Here is a 23,905-nt window from a genome sequence, read left to right on the forward strand (position 1 = left end):
AAGTGAGGGTACCAAGGTGCAAGCAAGTAATATATATAAGATGTTAGTGAAGTCAGACGGGGATGTGATCCAAGGATTCACTAAATTGCAGCAAAATGAGATACAAGTAGAGGTTCAAGAGATGAAAAATATAGTAGAGAATACAGTGATAACTCATCTTACGAACTTAATTGGTTCCGGGATGAGGTTTGTAAGGTGAAAAGTTTGTAAGACGAAACAATGTTTCCCATAGGAATCAATGGAAAAGCGATTAATGCATGCAAGCCCAAAACTCACCCCTTTTGCCAGCCAAAGCGCCCATTTTTGTGCTGCTGGGATTCCACTGAGGCTCCCCTCACTGGGAAACCCCACTTCCGGACTTCCGTGTTTTTGTGATGCTGCAGGGGAATCCCAGCAGTGCAAAAATGGGTCCTTTGCTGGCAACGGAAGTCCGGTGGTGGGGTTTCCCAGTGAGGGGAGCCTCAGCAAAATTGCAGCATCGCAAAAACACAGAAGTCCTCGAAACCCCACCTCCAGACTTCTGTGTTTTTGTGATGCTGCAATTTCATTGAGACTCCCCTTGCTAGGAATCGCCACCTCCGGACTTCCCTTGCCAGCGAAGTGCCTGTTTTTGCGCTGCTGGGATTCCCCTGCAGCATCGCAAAAACACGGAAGTCCGGAGGTGTTGTTTTCCATGGAGGGGAGCCTCAGGGGAATCCCAGCAGCGCAAAAATGGGTGCTTCACTGGCAACAGAAGTCCAGAGGTGGGGCATCCCAGTGGCGGCGGCTTGAGTTTGTAAGGTGAAAAAAGTTTTGAAGAAGAGGCAAAAAAATCTTAAATCCCGGGTTTGTGTCTCGAAAAGTTTGTATGACAAAGGGTTTGTAAGACGACATATCAATGTATAAGAAAAATTAAGAATACAAGAGTTAGGGAAATGAGAAGGAAAATATTACATAAGTGGTATTACACACCTGTTCAACTTGCATACTTTCAGCAGAATGTTAAAGGTATTTGTTGGCATGGGTGTCAAGATAAAGGAGTGTTTATGCATATGTTTTGGGAATGCCCAGTAGTGCAGAATTTTTGGCAAAAAGTGCAAGAGGATATTAATAGGATGTTAAAGATAGGATCGATAATCACTAAGGAAATGGCAGTATTAAGTCAAAAGTAATGAGATGGGAGAATTTAGAGAAATAAAACAAGCAGCGATAGAAAGCGCTCAGGTGGTAATAGTCCTGGGTTGGAAGGATGCAACAAAATGGACAATGCAAAATTGGTACTGGTATATGGTGGACCACATTCATTTTGAGATTATGGACAAAAGGATGAATTTGGTCAATGAAACTGAATTGCGACAACTGATGGGACAATGAGACAAGGTAAGATGATACATGGCAAGTAGAATCCGAGACCAAGCTATAAGAAACAAATTGGAATCACTTTATAATATGTAAAAAGATATTTTGCTCTTGGGTTAAAATGGTTTATTCAAGAAATACCCCCCATTGGTGGTGGGGTAGGAATGATTGTCTGGTAGTGGGCACAATCACTGTGCACTTGTTATATGTTGTGTGTGTGTTTTATATTATTAAAAAAAAAAAATATTTTTTAAAAAACTGCCAAATTACTGAGACATGGAATACCATTTAGATGGCTAATGCCAGAAGGACTTTTGATAACATGGGGGGGGGGGGGGGGAGATAAAAATGGACCCTTTCAAAAAAGCAGACCAATTTATTTCTCAATATCTGGAAAAAGAAGGAGGAAGCAGCTCAGATGTAGACTCTCAAAGCCAGGAAGAAGAAGAAAAATAAATAGAAAGGAAAGAATTAGAAGACAAAAGAGAAAAAAGTAGAATGCAAAGAGAAGAAAAAATAGTGACAAAAGCGGCAACGAGAAAACAATAGAGAGATGAAACCACTAAAAAAAAAATCAGTTAACCTCAACGGTTTAAATTCGGTTATTAAAAGAAGAGAGACATTTGGGCAGACAAAGAAGTAGAAAACAACATCGAGAAAATTTGGATTGGCCACCACCCAGTAATATTAACACTAAAGGAACCAAAAATGGAACACTATAGATGGACAATGAACCAAGCCTTGACAAAAGAAAATAATTACATTAAATACATGAAGGAAGAACTATAATTTTTTTTCAGAATAATTGGAATGAAGAAACAACATCCCAGAATTTATGGGATGCCATGAAAGCATATATTAGAGGCCTAACGCTTGCATATACGGCTAAGAAAAAGAAATTTAAAACTAAACAGATGGAAGAGTATCGAAATAAAGTCCAAAACATAGAAAAAGAAATGCAAAAAGAATCACAGAATGAGGAATTAGGAGAAGAAAGGGATAAATTAAAACACAAAATTAATTTATTGTTCAGGAAGAGATAGCTTCACAAATTAAAATGGTAAAACAGAATTATTTTGAAAATGCGAATAAAGTGGGCAGAGGGTTAGTGTATAAATTAAAAAAAGAAAAAGAGGAAAGATATATACAACAATTAAAGGATAGGAATGGAGACAGGCAACATACAATAGAAGCAAAGAAGAAAATTGCGGTAGAATATTTTAAAGAATTTACAAAAAAGAAGAGGTAGATGAGAAACAGTTGAAGACATATATAAACAAAATAGATTTAGGAGAATTAACGGAACTAAATAAAGAATTACTGAATAAAAAAATAACAGCAATAGAATTAGAAAACGCGATTCAGAAACAAAAAAACAACAAGACACCAGGGCCAGATGGGATTCTGAATGAATATTACAAAGAGCTAAGAGAAACACTACAAGAATTATTACTATCTATATTTAATGAGGTGTTATATCATGGGGAAATTCCAAAATCCTAGACTGAAGCATTGGTAACTTTAATACCAAAAGATAATTTTTTTAAAAAAATACATTTTTATTGATTTTATAAAATGATTACATAAAACAAACATATAACAGTGCACAGTGCGTGTGCCCATCACCTAACAGACAAAACACCCCCCTTCACCACCACCACCCATACAAGGGGATTCAAAGGTTTTTAATTTTTGTTTATCTGTATTTCCTTGGCTCTATCTTGCATTAGATATTACTAAAAGAGTGATTGCAGTTTATTTTTCACATTTACATCACAGATTCTACTCAACATATAATCCTTCACCTTATTCCATCGTACCATCAGCTTCTCCAGTTTGTTTTCATCAAAGTTGTTTAATCTTATTTCCATAATTTCAAAATGTATGTGGTCCACCATGTACCAGTACCAATTCTGTATTGTCCATTTTGTGGAGTCTTTCCAACCCAATACCACTACTGCTTGAGCACTTTCCAATGCTGCAGATTTTATTTCCTTGAATTCTCCTAATTTTCTTTGTTTAATTAAAATCGCTATTTCTTTTGTAATTATCCAGTTAATATTTAACATTTTGTTAATTTCGTTCTGTACTTCATTCCAGAATGTCTGAATTTCTGCACACTCCCAGAACATATGCATAAAGATTCCCTTTTTTTGGCAGCCATGCCAACAATTACCCTTCTCTTTCCCCTGGAAGTGTGCAAGTTGAGCCGGTGTATAGTACCATTTATGTAAAAATTTCCTTCTCATCTCTTTAACTCTTGTATTTTTAATCTTATATACCGTATTTTCCGGCGTATAAGACGACTTTTTGACCCCTGAAAATCTTTCCCAAAGTGGGGGGTCGTCTTGTACGCCGGATACTGATTCCATAGCACCGTTCCCCGTAGGCTGCGCCCACGCAGACCAAAATACCGCCCCACGCGCCCTTTTCCATGGGTGCGCAGTCTCCATCCCCCTGCCAGCCCATGGGGGTCGGGGGCGGGTAGGCGCCGACAGTAGAAGGTGCTGCCCCCGCCCGATCCGTTCCCTCGCCTCCTCTTCCGCCAAAAGAAACGCGCCAAGCCTCGCATTGCTCCACCCTGCTTCGTCCTGCCTGTAATCCTCCGTTGTGTTTTCGGGGGGGGGGGGGAAAGCGGTGGGAAAATCCTGTGCTGGCCAGGAAAGCCGGGTTTGCTTTCCGTGATAGCAGCGTGCCTTTTAAACACGCTGTTTCCTGGACCTCTTTCCTGGGGGGGGGGCGCCTCCTCCCCCCCCACCCAGGAAAATGTTGCAAGAAAGCAGCGTGTTTAAAAGGCGCGCTGCTTTCACGGAAAGCAAACCCGGCTTTCCTGGCCAGCACAGGGCTTTCCCACCGCTTCCCCCCGAAAACACAACGGAGGTCCAGGATGACAGGCGAAGCGGGGTGGAGCAATGCGAGGCTCAAGCTGGTACCGGAAGACCTCCGTTGTGTTTTCTGCTGGGGGTGGGGGGCAGGAGGACCTTCATGGCTTTTCCGGGCAGCTGGCTTGAGCCTTGTGCATGTCAGCAAAGCCGGAGACGTGGAGATAAAGGAAAGAGAGGGAGGGATAGAGGAGAGGAAAGAAGGAGGGAGGGAGGGAAGGGAGAGCAAAATGAACGAGAGGGAGAGAGAAAGGGAGGAAGAGAGGAAGGAATGAAGAGATAAATATAAAGGGAGAGAGGGAGGGGAAGGAAGGAAAAGAAAAAGAGAAAAAAGTGGAAGGAAGAGAGAAGGAAAGAAAGGGAGAGAGAAAGAGAGAAGACAGGAAGGAAGAGAGAGTGAGAGAGGGAAAGAAAGAAAGAGTGAGAGAGGAGAGAGGAAGGAAGAGAGAGAGAGTGAGAGAGAGGAAGAAAGCAAGAGAGAGAAAGGAGTGGAAGGAAGAGAGAGGGAGAGAGAAATGATAGAAAAAAGGGGGGAAGAGAAATGAGAAAATGATTGAGGCAGAGAATGACAGGAAAGAGAGAGAAATAGAGAGAGAAGTGACTCTTGATTTAAAGCATATGGTAAAAGCACTTAAATAATAACAGAGAAAAAAACCCCCAGCCCTCACCTGTTTTTATTAATAGTTATGTTTTTGGATTTGCTGGTTGTTTTAGTTTTAATAGTAATAGAGTTTGGTTTTGTTTTATTATTAATTTATTTTAATAAAAAAGTAGAGATTTTATTTATTTATTTATTTATATTTATTTATTTATTTATTTATTTATTTATTTATTTATTTATTTATTTGTATTTCTATGCTGCCCAGTCCCAAGGGGACTGCCGCTCAGACACTATACTTTTCCGCCGCTTCTTTCTTCTCCGCCTCGCCTCCGCTACTCCCGCTGCCACCTTTGCTCTCCCCGCCGGGGGTAGTCTTATACGGCGAGTATATCTCAAATTCTATATTTTAACTGGAAAAGTTAGGGGGTCGTGTTATACACCCAGTCGTCTTATACGCCGGAAAAAACGGTATATTTTCTACTATTTCTTTCATTTCACTTTCATCTATTTGTAAATCATTTTGCCAGCATCTTGTCAAACTTTTTATTACTTCCTCTTCCGCCTGCAATAACATTCTATATATATTACCGGCTTGGGCTTTTATCTCATTAATCTTTTCTTTTATTATTTTTTCTAAACAATTTTCTTCTCGTAAGAAAGCTTCTTTATTCTCACTTTTATTTAAATATTTGCTTATTGCATTAATCTGCAGCCATTTCTGTTGACCAAGCCACCATTCCAATCGAGTTCTGCTAACTCTTCCATCCTTCTCATATAATTGTTCAATTCTCATTATCCCTTTGCTATTTAGTACTTTAATAATTCTGCTTAAATTAACATCATCACCTATGTTCAATACATGTAACGTTGATAGCTTGGAATTCCTAGTTCCACATTTTCTCTGCCATTTAGACCATATTTCTAAACATGCTTTCAGAGGGTCGATTAAATTACTGATTTCTATTCTACTCCAATTTTTAAATAATAGCTCTTTATTATTTATATTGTTAATTTCCTTTTCTAAATTTACCCACTTCTTTTCCCCCCATAACTGTAATTCCATTAATCTTTCTATTTGAAATGCTTCTCTATATAGTACCAAGCATGGGCTCCCCCACCCCCCCTCTTTCTCTTGTGCAAACTGCCATTTTTTTCTTATTCTAGGCCTTTTGTTTCCTTCAATCCAAAAGTTTAATTTACTATCCCATTCTCTCAGTTTTGCCCCAGGGAGGGTACCTGGTAAAACCTGAAACAAATACATCATTTTTGGTATTATCATCATTTTAAGGGCTCTGATCTTGGCAATTCTTCCCAACCTTTTCCCCCTCCAATTTTTTATCTGCTTCTGAATTTTTTTCCATATTAAATTATAGTTGGCTGTCGCAATTTTTATCGGATTCTTAAACAACCAGATTCCTAAATATTTCATTTTTTTACATCCTAATTTCAATCCTGATATTTTTTGTATCTCAATTTGCTCTTTAGGGCCTGTGTTTAAACAAATTATCTCCGATTTCTCTATATTTACCATAAGTCTCGATTGGTCTTTAAATTCCTAGAGTAATATCATTATTCTTTTCATCATTTCGATTGGGGTTTCGGACATCACTATAGCATCATCTGCAAACAAATTTAATTTCAATTCAAATTTTTCTATTTGATAACCTCTCCATTCCTTATCATTTCTAATTTTATTTGCTAAAGTCTCAATTGCTAGTGCGAATAACATTGGGGATAGTGGACAACCCTGCTTGGTTCCATTCTGTATTTTAATCGTCTCTGTTCTGTTACCATTTACTCTAATATGGGCTATATTATCCTTATAAATTGTTTCTATAATTCTACAAAATGAATCTCCCATATTTAAATCTTTACATAATTGAAACAGATAATCATAGAAACATAGAAACATAGAAACATAGAAGTCTGACGGCAGAAAAAGACCTCATGGTCCATCTAGTCTGCCCTTATACTATTTTCTGTATTTTATCTTAGGATGGATATATGTTTATTCCAGGCATGTTTAAATTCAGTTACTGTGGATTTATCTACCACATCTGCTGGAAGTTTGTTCCAAGGATCTACTACTCTTTCAGTAAAATAATATTTTCTCATGTTGCTTTTGATCTTTCCCCCAACTAACTTCAGATTGTGTCCCCTTGTTCTTGTGTTCACTTTCCTATTAAAAACACTTCCCTCCTGGACCTTATTTAACCCTTTAATATATTTAAATGTTTCGATCATGTCCCCCCTTTTCCTTCTGTCCTCCAGACTATACAGATTGAGTTCATTAAGTCTTTCCTGATACGTTTTATGCTTAAGACCTTCCACCATTCTTGTAGCCCGTCTTTGGACCCGTTCAATTTTGTCAATATCTTTTTGTAGATGAGGTCTCCAGAACTGAACACAGTATTCCAAATGTGGTCTCACCAGCATTCTATATAGTGGGATCATAATCTCCCTCTTCCTGCTTGTTATACCTCTAGCTATGCAGCCAAGCATCCTACTTGCTTTCCCTACCGCCTGACTGCACTGTTCACCCATTTTGAGACTGTCAGAAATCACTACCCCTAAATCCTTTTCTTCTGTAGTATTTGTTAACACAGAACTGCCAATACAATACTCAGATTGAGGATTCCTTTTCCCCAAGTGCATTATTTTACATTTGGAAACATTAAACTGCAGTTTCCATTGCTTTGACCATTTATCTAGTAAAGCTAAATCATTTACCATATTACAGACGCCTCCAGGAATATCAACCCTATTGCACACTTTAGAGTCATCGGCAAATAGGCAAACCTTCCCTACCAAACCTTCCCCTATGTCACTCACAAATATATTAAAAAGAATAGGACCCAGAACAGATCCTTGTGGCACACCACTTGTAACCTGACTCTGCTCAGAATACTCGCCATTAACAATAACTCTCTGATGTCTACGCTTCAGCCAGCTGCAAATCCATTGAACTATCCAGGGATTAAGTCCAATCTTCACTAATTTATCTATCAGCTCTTTATGTGGAACCGTATCAAAGGCTTTGCTGAAGTCCAGGTAGGCAATATCCACGGCACCACCTTCATCCAACACCTTTGTGACATAGTCAAAGAAATCAATGAGATTAGTCTGACATGATTTGCCTTCAGTAAAGCCATGCTGATTTGGGTCTAATAAGTTATTGTTTTTTAGATGCTGATTTATCCTCTTTTTGAGTAGAGTCTCCATCATTTTAACTACAACTGATGTCAAGCTAACTGGCCTGTAGTTACCAGCTTCTTCTCTACTGCCCTTCTTGTGAATAGGCACAACACTGGCCATTCTCCAATCCTCAGGAACTTCTCCTGTTAACAAGGATTGGTTAAACAAATCAGTCAGGGGGGTAGCAATGACAGATCTGAGTTCTTTAAGAACTCTGGGGTGGATGCCATCTGGACCCATTGCCTTATTTATCTTTAATCGTTCAAGTTCTTCTAAGACATCGGCTTCTAAGATCACTGGAGCTGAATCCGTACAGCTGGAAGCAATGCTATATCCCTCTATAGTATTATTTTGTAAGGTGTCTTTTGAGAAAACTGAACAGAAGTAGCTATTGAAATGGTCAGCGATCTCCTTATTCCCATTAATGCATGTATTATTCCCGGTACTAAGCTTCGTGATGCCGCAGTTTTTCTTCTTCTTATCATTAATATATCTGAAGAAGGTTTTATCCCCCTTCTTTACAGATTTGGCAATTTCTTCCTCTTTTGAGGCTTTAGCAGCATATATTATCTGTTTCGCCTCCTTCTGTCTCATTTTATATACCTCCCTATCAGCTACACTTCCAGACTCTTTATACCTCCTATAGGCAGCCTTTTTTTCATTGACTATAGCCCTTATATCATTGCTAAACCATAGCGGTTTCTTCTTCCTTTTACCTTTAGTTATTTGTCTTACATACAGTCCAGTGGCTTTTAAGATGGCCTTTTTTAATACAGTCCACTGGATGCTCGCTCCTGCCATTTTATCCCTCCCCTTTAATTCATTATCTAAATATTCTCCCATTGCATTAAAATTTGTTTTTCTGAAATCCAATACTTTGGTTGCATTATAGGATTGCTCACAATGAGTTTTTACATCAAACCACAAACATAGATGGTCACTGCAACCTAAATTTTCTCCCACCTTGACATCTGAAACCCAATTCCCATTCGTAAAAACTAAATCTAGAATATTCTCCCCTCTAGTTGGTGTCTTAACCAGCTGTGCCAGAGCTGCTCCTGTAAAGGCCTCTACTATATTCTTACTTTTGCATGTAAGGGCACTGGGGATATTCCAGTCAACATCAGGCATGTTGAAATCACCCATAACCACAATATCTCCCTTTACTGCCATTTGGGTAATTTCATCCACCATCTTGTTGTCATATTCCTCGGATTGCCCTGGAGGCCTATAGATCACCCCAATTCTAATGACAGAACCGTCTTTATTTTGCATGCAAATCCAGAGAGTCTCTAGATCTTGACATGTATTTTGAATTAGTGTTGTTTTTAGACTTTCTTTAATATAAATGGCTACTCCACCTCCCCTTCTCTCTATTCTATCCTTCCTATACAGTGTATATCCTGGTATGGATATTTCCCATTCATTAGAATCCTTAAACCATGTCTCAGTTATGGCAACCAGGTCCAAATTATCTCTAGATATTATGGCCATTAATTCACAGAGCTTGTTGCTCAAGCTTCGAGCATTTGTGCACATTACCCGAAGAACATTATTTTCGTTATTAGTTTGCCCCTTATCATCAACAACTACATCTATATTATTTGTAGCTCCCTTTTCATAAGCTTCCAAAAACTGCTTTATCCTCATTGGTCGGGGACAGAAATCACCCACATCAGTTACATCTCTGTCCCCTTTACCTAGTTTAAATGCCTGTCCAAAAAAGTTCTGAATTCCTCACCGAGCACCTGGGTACCTCTGTTTGATGGATGCAAACCATCCCTCTTAAACAACTCCCTATTAGACCACCTACTGACATCATGACTTACATAGCCAAAACCTTCAGCTTTACACCACTGCCTTAACCACACATTAAACTCTCTGATACACGTTGTTTTATCCTCTTGGCCACAAAGCGGTAACACCTCTGAGAAAGTCACTGAATCAGTTATTTTACCCAGCTCCACACTTAGACATTGAAAATCTCTTTTTACTACATTAACATTTCTCTGGGACAAATCATTTGTGCCAAGATGCACCACCACATCAACGTTATTACCTTTACTCACAGTCTTAACAATGTTTGTAATCCGCCTCCTGTCCCTGCTGGCAGTGGCCCCTGGGAGACACCTCAGCACCTTAACCACATCCTTGCTCTGTCCCAAATCAACACCTCTAACGGTCGAATCACCCACAAGAAAATGTGTCCTCTTTTTATTTCATGGTTAACTTTATCAAAGGCTTTGTACACATCTAACTTTAAAATACTTAGTTTTCTTTTGGTATTGGTAGCATGGTGTATAACATTAACCACGTTTCTAATTGGTTCATAAATCTTTCTCCCTTTAACAAATCCATATTGGTCTTCTCCAATTATCTTTGGTAAGATATTCTCTACCCTGTTTGCCAATATTTTCATAAATATTTTGTAATCCTGGTTGAGTAAGCTGATAGGGCGATAAGAACTTGGGTCCATTGGATCACGATCCGGCTTTGGGATAGTTATAATTTCTGAGATTTTCCACGTCTGTGGAGTTTCAAACGTCTCAATTACATTGTTAAACAATTTTTCCAAATACGGTAATAATTCATTCATATAAGTCTTATAATATTCAGCAGTAAAACCATCTGGACCTGGGGCTTTAGCAGGTTTCAATCCTTTAATAACTCTAGATATCTCATCATTTGTTATTTTTGCATTTAAAATTTGTCTATCTTCTTCCGTTACTTTCTCATTAACCTCTATGGTTTGCAATGTAATATGTTCTTTTTTGTATAAATTCCCATAAAAGTCACTCATTATTTTTTCCATTTCTGCATTAGTACGTTTTATTACACCTTCCTTATCCTTTAAAGCAGAGATATGGGATTTCTCTTTTCTTTTTTTCAAATAATGTACCATTTGTTTCATTGATTTGTTCCCCCATCCCCTGATTCTCTGTTTTACAATCATCTTCATTTTATTCCATCTTTCTTCATCAAGTAATTGTAATTTCTTTTTTTTAGATAATAATAATGTATTCCAAGCTCTATTTCTTGTAATTTTTAAAATTTCTTGTATTAAATCTATTTCTTTTAATAGGTTTTCTCTTTCAACTTCCCAGGATTTCCTAATAAAAGCTTCAGTGCTAATACAATTACCCCTCATGACAGCCTTGTGTGTATCCCAAACTATTGTTTGCTTTATTTCGCCTGTTGCATTAATACTAAAAAATTCACTCAATTCCTTTTGTAATTTGAGTCTATTTTTCTCACTAGCTGAAACCACAGGGTTATATCTCCAAATCCTTTGTTGCCTACTACCATCTATCTCAATCACTGCTAACAGTGGGGCATGGTCTGATAACCAAATACTTTTAACTTCTACTTTCTTAAGCTGTACCTCGGCTGTTTTATTAATTAATATATAATCGATGCAACTAAATTTATTGTGTCTTGCTGAATAAAATGTATCCCTGTTTACTATATTTTCATGTAAGTCCATCATATTAATTTTATTTAAATGTAACTTTTTCTTTTCTCCCCTCCCTTCTGTTAATTCCAGGTTGAAATCGCCTGCTAAAATCACTGTGCCTTCCGCAAAATTATCTAATTTACGCTTTACATTCATTATGAATTGTTTTGCATTTACATTGGGGGCATAGATTACTGCTAAGGTTACTAGCTTATTAGTCTTTGATTAATCAAGATGGCGACTCCTCTGGATTTTGCCGTCCCTCTCGACTCATAAGCCCGTTGCCACTCGCTATTTGTAACTAATTTATCTGATTTTTCCCTTCCTTTATGAGTTTCTGATAAAAATAAGATATCAGCTTTACTGTCCCTAGCCAGCTTCATGATTCTATAATGTTTTTTCTGTGATGAAAGACCATTTACGTTTAACGATAATAACACTGTTTCACCCATTTACATAATTTTAAATATATTTCCCCCTCCTGCAAAACAGAGCCTGCTGGAAAAATGCTTGTTAATTATCATGAATCCCCACCCTAGTGCCTCTTCCCTTACACCCCCCCCAAGGGGAGGCAACGAAAAAACCTTTCGTTATCCAAGAGGCACTCCTGAATTTGCGTTCCACTAGAAACCTCCCCCATCTCTCCCCTTTTGTCACAATAAAGAAAGATCCCCCCTCCTTCCCTCTTTTCCCCTTGTTGGTTAGCAAAAAATACAGGAAGAAGAAGTTAGTTAGTTGAGAACAATAATACCATATTGGCAGATCAGCTCAGTTCAGTTCATTATTTCTTCTTCTGGCGCGTGATTCTCGGTTCTTCTCTTTTTTCCTTCTCCTGAAGTAATTCAAGTTCCTTTTGCAGAGCTGCAATTTTTTCCTCTTTACTTTGTTCTGCTGCACGAATTGGTTGGAGCATAAACAAATCCTCCTCTCCTCTTCTGTGTCTCCCGTCCCCGTCTCCAACTTCTGGCTTGCCCTTCGATGTTGATGCCTGGGAAGTTACCTTCGAATCAATCCCCAGCTGTTGAAGCAGTTTCTTCCCCTCCTCCAGAGATCTCGCCTGGAAAACTTTGGAGTCTTTAAAAACGATTACTGTGGCAGGATAACGCCATGTGAAACGGATTCCATTTTCATATAATTGGGAGGTGACGTCTCTCATCTGGTTTCTCATCTTGAGCGTTTCTGCAGACAAGTCTTTTAAAATGCGTATTGGAATGGCTTTGTAACGTAAGTTTGAAATCTGCTTTAGTTCTCTGAAGATTTCTGCTGCTTTCCTTTCCGAATTAAATCTTACAATAACATCTTTTTGATCTCCTTGATTCCGAGATCCAAATGCCCAGTGCGCTCTTTCAAATTCACTTAGATCACATTTAATGTTGTTTTCACTGAACCATTGGTAAATTGCTTGGATAAGATGTTTACCCTCCGCAAAATCTTTTTTAAATCCCCTCAGGTGGAGATTAGCTCTTCTTTGTCTGTCCTCCAAGTTAATTATACGTAATTCCTGATGACTCTTGACCTCCTCCAATTTCACAATTCTTTGATCTTGTATTTTTGACTGCTCTTTTAAATCTGCAACACTAGCCCCAACGGCCGTTATCTCCTTTTTCATATCTTGGAGCAACTGTCCCATATTGGCAAATGCCGTTAACAATGAATCCATTTTTCCCTCCAGCTCCGTAGTAGACGCCATCTTTTCTTTGTTCTCACTTTTTCCCCCTACTCACGTTTAAAACTGTGACTTAATCCTTCTTTTGACTCTTTTTTGTAGAGTTTTCAACAGCACTGTTCAATCCAGTTCCTCCCAACCACTTTTCACCAAGCTAGAGAGGGTTGTCAGGGGTTAACTTTCCCTTTTCCTAATTCACATGCGGGAGCTTTCTGTAGATGCGTCTAGCTAATTGGACGCATGCGCAAATCCCCCAATACCAAAAGATAATTCAGAAAAACAAAAAATACAAAATTATAGACCTATCTCACTACTTAACGCGGACTATAAAATATTTATGACAATTATGGCAAATAGAATTAAACCAATTTTAAACGAATGGATACATATGGATCAAAATGGGTTCCTACCTAGTACATTTATTCGAAACAATACAAGGATAATATTTAATACATTAGAATTTTATGACACTCATGCAGAAAAATCCATGGCACTTATGTTTTTGGATGCACAGAAAGCCTTTGACAACCTGAAATGGGAATTTATATTTGAACTACTAAAACAAATAAAATTTGGCACTGAATTTATTAGGATGATAGAAACAATTTATAATACACAATCGGCAAAAATAATGGTAAATTGAGAATTGACTGAGACATTTCAAATTTGGAAGGGGGTACGTCAGGGATGTCCTCTATCCCCTTTACTTTTCATCTTTTCTATTGAAACAATGTTAAGACAAATTAGGGGAAACTCAGAAATCACTGGTTTGAAAATTAAAGGACAGGAATTTAAACTACAAGCCTACGAGGATGATCTAGTTTTTATATTAGATGAACTATTAGAGGCAGGACAACAACTATTAAAAGAAATAAATGATTATGGAAATGTCGCAGGGCTTAAAATTAATAAACAGAAAACCAAAATAATAATCAAAAATATGAGATATGGACAAAATCAAGAACTAGAAAAAAATTTAGGAATTCAAATTGTTAAGAAAGTTAAATATTTAGGGTTACTATTAACCGCCAAATGTAGTACAATTAAAGAAGATAAATATCATACAAAAAATAGTAAAGAGGACTGAAGAACAACTTGTAAAATGGAATAAACTTCACATTTCCCTAACTGGAAGAATTTCAACTATTAAAATGTCAATATTACCCAAATTTCTCTATTTTTTCAAAAAAAATCCAGTAAAATTAACACTTTCTTTACAAAATTTAATAGAATTATATCTAAATTTATATGGGGAGGTAAGAAGGCAAAAATAAAATTAAAATGGTTGTAATATAAATAAAAACAAGGGGGTTTTGGACTTTGAACTTTACCATAAAGTCTCATCACTATTATGGATTAAAGATTGGATTGAAATTAAAAATCAGAGACTTCTGGCTTTGGAAGAGCATGATCTTTTACAGGGATGGCATGGATTTTTATGGAATTAGAAAAACAAGACTCCGGCATATTTTAAAAACCATAAAATAAGAGACGCACTAATGGAGACATGGAATAAAATTAGAGAGGAACGTTACAGGAAGATACCAAGATGGTATTCCAGTATGGAAGCAATAACACAACCAAACACAATAAAACTAAATGAAAGGGTTAACTATGATCAAATATTAGATGAAAAGGGAAATTTAAAATCAAGGCAACTATTGATGGAACAGGGTGCTACAATTGATTGGTGGCCATATGCCCAAATTCAGTCAAAGTTACAAAAAGATTTTTAAAAATAGTGGAATTCAAGAAAAATTCTCAATACTGGATAAATTACTATTAGTTGAGGGGAAAAAATCTTATAACTAAATTATATAATTTTTAGATTGAATATAAAATGGAAACTGAAATAGTGAAAGGAAACATGATTAACTGGGTAAGAAATATAGGGTATAACATTCATCTAGACCAGGGATGGGCAATTAATTTTTCCATGGGACCGCATGAGAAATTGGGATGGTTTTAGAGGGCCAGACTTAAGAGATCTTCCGGCTTTCCCAGCTGGGGCCAGCGGGGAGGGGGAAAGAGAGTGAGCCTTCCCGGCCTGTGGAGAGCCTTGCCTGAGGAGCCTTGCCTAAGGAGCGCTCCCACCCACCCACTGGCTTGGCTGTGCCATCTCCGCCTCAGCCTGGGTTCCCCTCATGGCTGAGATGCGGGCTTGGAGGCGCTGCCGGTGAGGCGAGGCTGGGCTGGCTGGCTTACATCTCCATTCGGGCTACTTCTCCCGGCAAGGACCAGTGCTGCACTCCCCGGGCAGCTGTGCACTGGAAAAGGGGCCAGACAGCCAGGCCATGCTGCCCCCGATCCCTCGCAACCGGGCGGGGAGGGGAAAGGAGGACGGGCTGGCAGGGACAACCTGCCCAGCTCCTCTAACCCTTGGCAGGTGGGTGGCCGGCATGACTATAAAAGCCGGCCCGCAGCGAGCGTGCAGAAGGTGGCTGGGAAGAAGGGCGGTGATGGTGAGGCACACAAAGAAGCCCATGTATGCAGCGGTTGTGACCGGCCGGCTCCCTTTGCCACCTGCCGCTGGCTTGCCCACTCCCCCTGCCCATCCCTTCCTGGTCAGCCACACTGGTCCTTGGGGGCACTGGGAGACAAAGGCTCCCTGCCACTGTCACCTCTTGTGGAAGCGGGGCCAGGCTGAGCGCCAATTCGGGCTGTGGCAGTTTGTGATGCCGGCCACCTCCCCACTTTGTTCTCTACCTGCGGGTTGAGGCCTCCATGGTCAAGGGCGCTGGGAGGGGGACTCCCTGCTCTTCCCAGGCCTGCCCAGCCCTTCATTACTGTTGCTCGCCTGGAACTGAGGAGGAGGAGCCCGGGCCACCAAGAGTTAAAGCCCATCCAGCCGGCAACAAGGACTGGCATGTGACTGGGTGAGCCCAGGCTGGAAGGGCTCTGGCGGCGGGCCGGTTACAGACAGCTGGTGGGCTGGATGAGGCCCGCGGGCCGCCTCTTGCCCAGGTCTGATCTAGACCAATGAGAAACTATGTGGGCCAGAAACTACAAAATGACAAAATCAATAGCATATAAAGAAAATACCCATAAAATGTTCTACAGATGGCATTTAGCACCAGCCAGATTAGCAAAAATATACCATAACCTAAAGCCAAAGTGCTGGAGATGTGGAAATGGAAATGGAACTTTCTTCCATATGTGGTCGGCATGTCCCCAAATAAAGAAAATTTGGAACAAAATAAATATATGGATTTTTGAAATTACTGAACAAAACCTTAAACTAAAACCTGAGATCTTCCTGCTAGGCATAATAGATCTAAAAATGAAAAAAAGAATACTACTATCTTATTCAGCATATCATCATAGTGATTAGGATTTGCATAGCCCAGAACTGGAAAAAAGAAGGAACGCCAACAGAAAGAATCGTGATTAAAAAATATATATGACTGTGCGGAATTAAACAAGCTAACACAAGAGCTGAAAAACAAAGATGAAGCAAAATACTGTGAGATCTGGAAAGAATTTTGCAAACAGAAATAAAGCTGTATATAGAAAGATTTATGTTTAATAAATATAAAAATATAATAAAAACGTTTTGGAAATGAGATATAAGAAAAACATATTACAATTCAAAAGGTTTCACATAAAACCGAAAAATGACCATTGGTACTAACTGCTGTAGAATTACATAAGAGAAAGAGCTGTCTATATAGACAGCTTGGGGGAAGGGAGGAGGTTGTTATATGTGTATATGTCTCTTTTCCATCTATTATTTCTACTTGTTTTTTTTTGTTTTCTTTCTATATTTATTTGTCTGACTCAAGACACTATATAATACAATATTAATGTAAATGAATATGTAACAGAAGTTAAAAGATCATGTACTGTATTTTTTAGTGTTTATATATTTAATAAACTTTTTTAAAAAAATAAAAAAATATAGTCAATCTCATTCATTCTTAGTATTCACATTTGTCATTAATATCAAATCTATTAATTTTTGTCATTTTATTATTTTTGAAATAATGTTCAAAATAATAAATTCTAACAAAATCCTGATTGAGAGCTTTATTGAATGTTTATGAACTTTAGAGATGACATTCATAAAGGCAAATCAAATGGAATCCAACTTTGAGATGATAGATGTGAACAACAGATTCTTTCTGATCAAAATTTTAGGCATGCAAGATGCTTCCAAAAAGCTTACAGAATCTCTTCATGAAGTATATGAACCTGATTGGTATGGCCGAGAAGATGTGAAAATGGTTGGTGAGGTAAGAATTTATTTTATTTATTTAAGAAATTGTACATTTAGATTGAATTGTGCTTAGAATAGACAAATGAAATTAATGTGATAAGCAAACAATGACTAAGTTAAATATTACTAACTTTACTGAATCTAATTTGTGTAATAATTAATACAAGGAAGTTAAGAAAAAATATTTAAAATTAAGTGATATAGCAGAAGAAAACAAATTATTAGTTAATACATCCATCTTTAATTTCCAGTAATTCTATTCTTGATCTTCCAAATAAAGAGTTTTAAACAGTGTCTAAAACTGAACTTTTAATCAACTGAACTGATTTCCTGCAGGATACAAATTCCAAGAAACAGCTATTGAAAAAATCTATCTTTCATTGCACTCAATTAATTTTGGATGTGTAGACACAGTTCAATATAGGTAGTCCTTGACTTACAAAAGGACTACCTATATTTTAAAATAACTAAAGCAACTGTGAATATTTTTCCTGAAGATCATATGTTGCTTCAGCTTTTTTATGGTTTTGGTTGAAAACAAGAGCTTGAATTGCTTGAAGGCTTGGAAACCAGCCTGATGCCATTGAAAACAGCACACTATTTCTATTAGATTCTATATAGTTTTTACCCAAAGCTATGAAGATTCTGAAGGTTGTGCTGGATTCAAAAATAACAAATAAACATAGCAATACAAAGAGGAGCATTACATAAGCAAAGTGAAGAGAATTATTTTGACACCTAATTTGAACAGAAAAAGGATTGAATGAGATAATACCAAACACTGAGAAAATGCAGTGGCTGAGTAGAGAAATAAAGGCTACTGTGACCATTTCAGAGATCTGGACAGAGTACCTCACTTCCCCAATCCGTCACATGATCTCTCTCATGATGGCTATCCTCTGCTCTAGCTAAAGGTACCCTCTTCAGGATCTCAGTGCACACAATCATCACAACAGATGCCAGCCTCACAGGGTGGGGTGCCCAGTCAACAGGTATGATAATACAGGCCACGTGATCGAAGCAAGAAGCCAGTTGCCTCATCAACTGACTGGAGCTCAGAGCTGTATTCCTAGCCCTCAAACACTTCAGGCACCACATCAAACATCACCCTGTCCTAATACTCACCGACAATATGGCTACCAAGAGTCACATATGCAGACAAGAGGGCACTCATTCCATAGCCTTAATGTGGGTAACCTTGAAACCGGGTCTCTGGGCAGAGAGAGACCTCCAGTCTCTATCAGCAGTTCACATCTCGTGGGACCTCAATTTTCAAGCAGATTGGCTGTCTCGCAAGGTGATAGACCCAGGAGAATGGATGCTTTTCCCATCACTCTTCTCCCAGATCTGCCTCAAATTTGGTCTCCCCTCAATCAGCTTATGCACGACCCCAGACAATGCACAACTACCCCGCTTTTTCTCCCGCTTCCCCTCTCCGGGAGCAGAGGCGATTAATGCCCTCAGGAGCCCATGACCACAGGAATTGCTTTACACCTTTCCTCCAATTCTGATCATCCCGGACTTCATCCACAAAATCCTGCTGGAGAAAGCTCAAGTGATCGTAATTGCCCCACACTGGCCAAGACGTGCTTGGTTCGCGGATCTCCAAGCACTGTCCGTCGAATCCCCATGACAACTCCCTGTTTTGGAGGATATGCTACAGCAAGGTGCATCTTTCCACCCAGATCCAGATTGGTTCCACCTGACCACATGGAGGTTGTCCAGAGAGATCTAGAATACCAAGGCTATGATTCTGACGCTATTCTGGTCATGCAGACTTCCAGAAGACCATCCACTAACCATATATATAATCATACCTGGTCCAAGTTCTGTGAATGGTGTCTTCAAGAAGGAATCTCCCCAGTATGTATTCCTCTCCCCAGAATTGTTACATTCCTCATGAGAGGGTTTCATCAAAGCCTTTTGGTCAACACCCTCCGTAGGCAAATGGCTGCCTTATCTTAGGTCCTCGCCGGGTCTGGTTGGGAACCTTCTCTGGAACTCATCAAAGGGATATCTAATCTGAGACCTCCAACCACCCACCGATACTGAACCTGGGACTTACCTCAAGTCCCGTCATCACTTACATCTCTGCCACATGAACCTCTCATGACGGCTTCCCTGAAACACCTTTCATGAAATGTAGTATTTCTAGTGGCAATAACCTCTGCCCATCACATCTCAGAACTGATAGCTTTATCTACTAGGCAGGACCTATGTCTGTTCCACCCAGATAAAGCAGTCCTCAGGCTGGATCCAACTTTCCTCCTGAAAGTGAGCTCCATGTTCTACAGAACAGAGGACCTTACATTCCCATCCTTTTGCAACAGACCGAATCACTGTCTAAGCATTGGATGGCACACCCTGGAGGTCACCAGGGCTTTACACATTTACATCAAATGCACCCAGGCATTCCATAAATTGGAGGCCCTTTTCAATGCCTACCATCCCAGGTCATTAGGCACCAAAGTATCCTCCACCATCTTGGGCAGAGGGATAAGAAGCACAATTGCCAATGTGTACGAATCAGCTGCCATGTTGGTTCCCAGAGGCATTACTGCTCATTCCACAAGAAGCGCAGCAACCTCAACAGCATAGGCTAATCAAGTTTCATTGGAGGAAGTCTGTAAAGCAGCCACCTGGTCTTCGCCGAATTCATTCATTCATCACTACAAAACAGATTCCTATGCCTCCGCAGATGCGGCCTTTGACTGAAGAGTCCTCCAAAGCGTGATCTTTGAAAAAAAAACCAAAACAAAGTGTGATCTCTCATGATCTTTAAAGGTTATCCCTCCCTACAAGGACACATCTCTTACGTATGTCCCACATGACTACTGGCCCCACTCCCAAGTATGGGGAATAGGCGTTGGATACTTACCTGAATGCCTCTTCTCATACACAGAGCAGGGACAGTAGTCATCTCCCTCCCTATTCTATTTCTTTACCTTTCTTTAACTTCTCTAAGAGAGTCAACTAAGTCTTTTATTTTATTTATTTATTTATTTATTTATTTATTTATTTATTTATTTATTCTTTGTCCAATATACAATACATATGAAAGGGAATAGACATTAAGTGGTATATAAAAGATAGGAAGTGAAGAGGAAGAGAAGTAGGTGGGAAGGGGAGAATATATATGATAAAATGGAAAGGAAAGACAATTGGACAGGGGACGAAAGGCACATCAGTGCACTTATGTACGCCCCTTACTGGCCTCTTAGGAACCTGGAGAGGTCGATCGAGGAGAGTCTGAGGGAGAAATGTTGGGGGTTGGGGGTTGACACTATTGAGTCAGGTAATGAGTTCCACGCTTCGACGACTCGATTGTTAAAGTCATATTTTTTACAGTCAAGTTTGGAGCGATTAACATTGAGTTTGAAGCTGTTGCATGCTCTTGTGTTGTTGCGGTTGAAGCTGAAGTAGTCGTTGACCGGAAGGACATTACAGCGAATGATTTTGTGGGCAGTACTTAAATCTTGTTTTAGGCGCCGCAGTTCTAAGCTTTCAAGATCCAGGATAGTTAGTCTGTTTTCGTAGGGTATTCTGTTTCGGGTGGAGGAGTGGAGGGCTCTTCTGGTGAAGTATCTTTGGACGTTTTCGAGAGTGTTGATGTCTGAGATGTGGTGAGGGTTCCAGACAGATGAGCTATATTCGAGGATGGGCCTGGCATAGGTTTTGTAGGCTCTGGTCAGTAGTGTGAGATTGCCAGAGCTGAAGCTACGTAGAATCAGGTTTACAACTCTGGAAGCCTTTTTGGCAATATTGTTGCAGTGGGCTTTAGCACTTAGGTCATTTGAAATTAGTATTCCGAGGTCTTTTACTGAGTGTGGGTTTGCTGTGAGAATTTGTTTGTTCAGTTCATATATGAGGTTTGGGTTCTTTTTGCCGATGTGGAGGGTAGAGCATTTGTTGGATGAGATTCGAAGTTGCCAGATGTTTGACCAATCTGAAACATAGTCAAGGTCTTTTTGGAGAGTGAGTGTGTTGTCAGTGGTGTTGAAAAGTTTTACATCATCGGCAAAGAGCACACAGTTGCTTGCGATATTATCGCAGAGGTCGTTGATGTATAGGATGAAAAGAGTAGGACCTAGTACGCTGCCTTGGGGAACTCCGCTTTTGACAGGGACAGGGGAGGAAATGGCGCTTCCGATTTTGACAACTTGTTGCCTGTTTGACAGGAATGCAGTAATCCAGTTGTGGAGGAGTCCTGAGATGCCATAGGATTTGAGTTTTAGGAGAAGTTTGTCATGAACCACTGAGTCAAAGGCTTTGCAGAAGTCGATATAAATTGCATCTATGGATTTTCCTTGATCAAGGTGGGTAGTCCAGATGTTTTTGCAGTGAAGTAGTTGTAGGTTGCAGGATAGTTTCTTTCTGAATCCAAATTGTTTTTTTGATAGTAGGTTATTAGATTCTAGGTAAAGGGTGATTGATCGATTTATGATTGATTCCATGATTTTACAAGGGACGCAGCATAGTGATATTGGTCGGTAGTTGTCAACTAGTGATGGGTCTCCTTTTTTGAAGATGGGGATGACTACTGCTTTAGACCACAGCTTGGGGAGAGTACTGGTCCTGAAGGATTTTTGGAAGATAATGCTTAAGGGCTCAGCTATGGCAGAAGAAAGTTTTCGTATGAGAAGAGGTGTTCAGGTGAGTATCCAATACCTATTCTCCAGTAGGTGGAGCTAGCCTACAATAGAATAGAATAGAATTTTATTGTCCTAGTGTGATTGGACACACAAGGAATTTGTCTTGGTGGATATGCTCTCAGCATATATAAAAGAAAAAGATACATTTGTCAAGAATCATATGGTACAGCACTTAATCATTGTCATAGGGGTCAAATAAGCAATGAAGAAACAATCAATATTAATAAAAATCTTAGGATGCAAGCAACAAGTTACAGTCATATAGTCCTAAGTGGGAGGAAAAGGATGATAGGAATGATGAGAAAAACTAGTAGAATAGAAGTGCAGATTTAGTAAAAAGTCTGACAGTGTTGAGGGAATTATTTGTTTAGTAGAGTGATGGCGTTCGAGAAAAAACTATTCTTGTGTCTAGTTGTCTTGGTGTGCAGTGGTCTGTAGCGACGTTTTGAGGGTAGGAGATGAAACAGTTTATGTCCAGGATGCGAGGGGTCAGTAAATATTTTCCCCGCCCTCTTTTTGACTCATGCAGTATACAGGTCCTCAATGGAAGGCAGGTTGGCAGCAATTGTGGTTTTTTTGCAGCTCTGATTATCCTCTGAAGTCTGTGTCAGTCCTGTTGGGTTGCCGCACCAAACCAGACAATTATAGAGGTGCAGATGACAGACTCAGTGATTCCTCTGTAGAACTGTATCAGCAACTCCTTGGGCAGTTTGAGCTTCCTGAGCTGGCGCAGAAAGAACATTCTTTGTTGTGCTTTTTTGATGATGTTTTTGATGTTAGAACCTAGAAATTTGAACGTCTCTACTGTTGATACTGTGTTGTCTAGTATTGTGAGAGATGGAAGAGTTTCTCCTAAAGTCTACCACCATTTCTACAGTTTTGAGTGTGTCCAGTTCTAGATTGTTCTGGTCACACCACAAGGATAGTTGTTCAACTTCCTGTCTGTATGCAGATTCATCATTGTCTCGAATGAGTCCGATCACTGTTGTATCATCTGCAAACTTCAGTAGTTTAACAGATGGATCATTTGAGATCCAGTCATTAGTGTATAGAGAGAAGAGAAGTGGTGAGAGTACACAGCCTGGGGGGCACCTGTGCTAATTGTACATGTATCTGATGTGATTTTTCCTAGCTTCACCTGCTGCTTCCTATCTGTTAGGATGGGACATTCCAAAGTTTCTTGTCCATAGGGAAGGTATTCCCAATGTATTGAGTCACCTGTTGTAACACCCACTGTCCAAAGGCTGCCTCCTGTGAGGCAAACCCATCCAGTATATAGTGATGGATGAATGGTGTTGGGTATGACCAGGTGCTGCCTGGCAGATCTCCTCAATGGATGCCTACATTGTCCAAGCTGCGGTATTTGCGTCGCTACATGTAGAATAGAAGATCGAGGTAAAGAAAGGCAATCATAAGACAATGCAATAACAGCAAACCCAATGATCCACCATTGAATCTACCATTGAAGATGAGGCCTTATGACCCAGAGAGGCTTTGTACATAGGTATCTAGGGCCCTATGCGAATCTGGCTGATGCCACTATGCTTAAGCATCAGTGGTTGGAACTGAGTAAAAACTGGGGAGAACAATTTCCTGCGCTCTGTGAAAGTAGGAATTAACCTTTGGGTCTAGTCTTAATACTACCACGTTGGAGTGGAAAATGCACAAGTCCCCCCTCACAGACAAGGCAGCAACCTCGGAGATTCAGGGGGCCAATGTCATGGACACAAGAAAAACTACCTTGTAAGTCAAATGTCTGAGGGACATAGTCGCTAAGAGTTCAAATGGATTTCCCAACAGAGCCTGCAGTACTTTGGTCAGATCCCAAGTTGGGTATCTATGAACTGCAGATAGACAAAAGTTGTCTGCCCCTTTAAAGAACCTACCAAGTAAGGGCTGAG

At 39.5% G+C, this 23,905-nt stretch overlaps 1 protein-coding gene across 7 annotated transcripts in view; it reads left to right on the plus strand.

Moving 5' to 3' along the window:
- AMPH (amphiphysin) overlaps window positions 1–23,905 on the plus strand; it is a 449,568-nt gene that overhangs the window by 136,656 nt on the left and 289,007 nt on the right. For all 7 annotated transcript variants that reach the window (XM_070726278.1, XM_070726279.1, XM_070726284.1 and 4 more), the window contains exon 4: window positions 17,274–17,368. In XM_070726278.1, coding sequence (XP_070582379.1) covers window positions 17,274–17,368 — 95 coding nt within the window. The remainder of the gene's footprint in view (window positions 1–17,273; window positions 17,369–23,905) is intronic.

Source organism: Erythrolamprus reginae, chromosome Z, assembly GCF_031021105.1.
Source record: "Erythrolamprus reginae isolate rEryReg1 chromosome Z, rEryReg1.hap1, whole genome shotgun sequence".
In the NCBI taxonomy this organism is placed as follows: domain Eukaryota; kingdom Metazoa; phylum Chordata; class Lepidosauria; order Squamata; family Dipsadidae; genus Erythrolamprus; species Erythrolamprus reginae.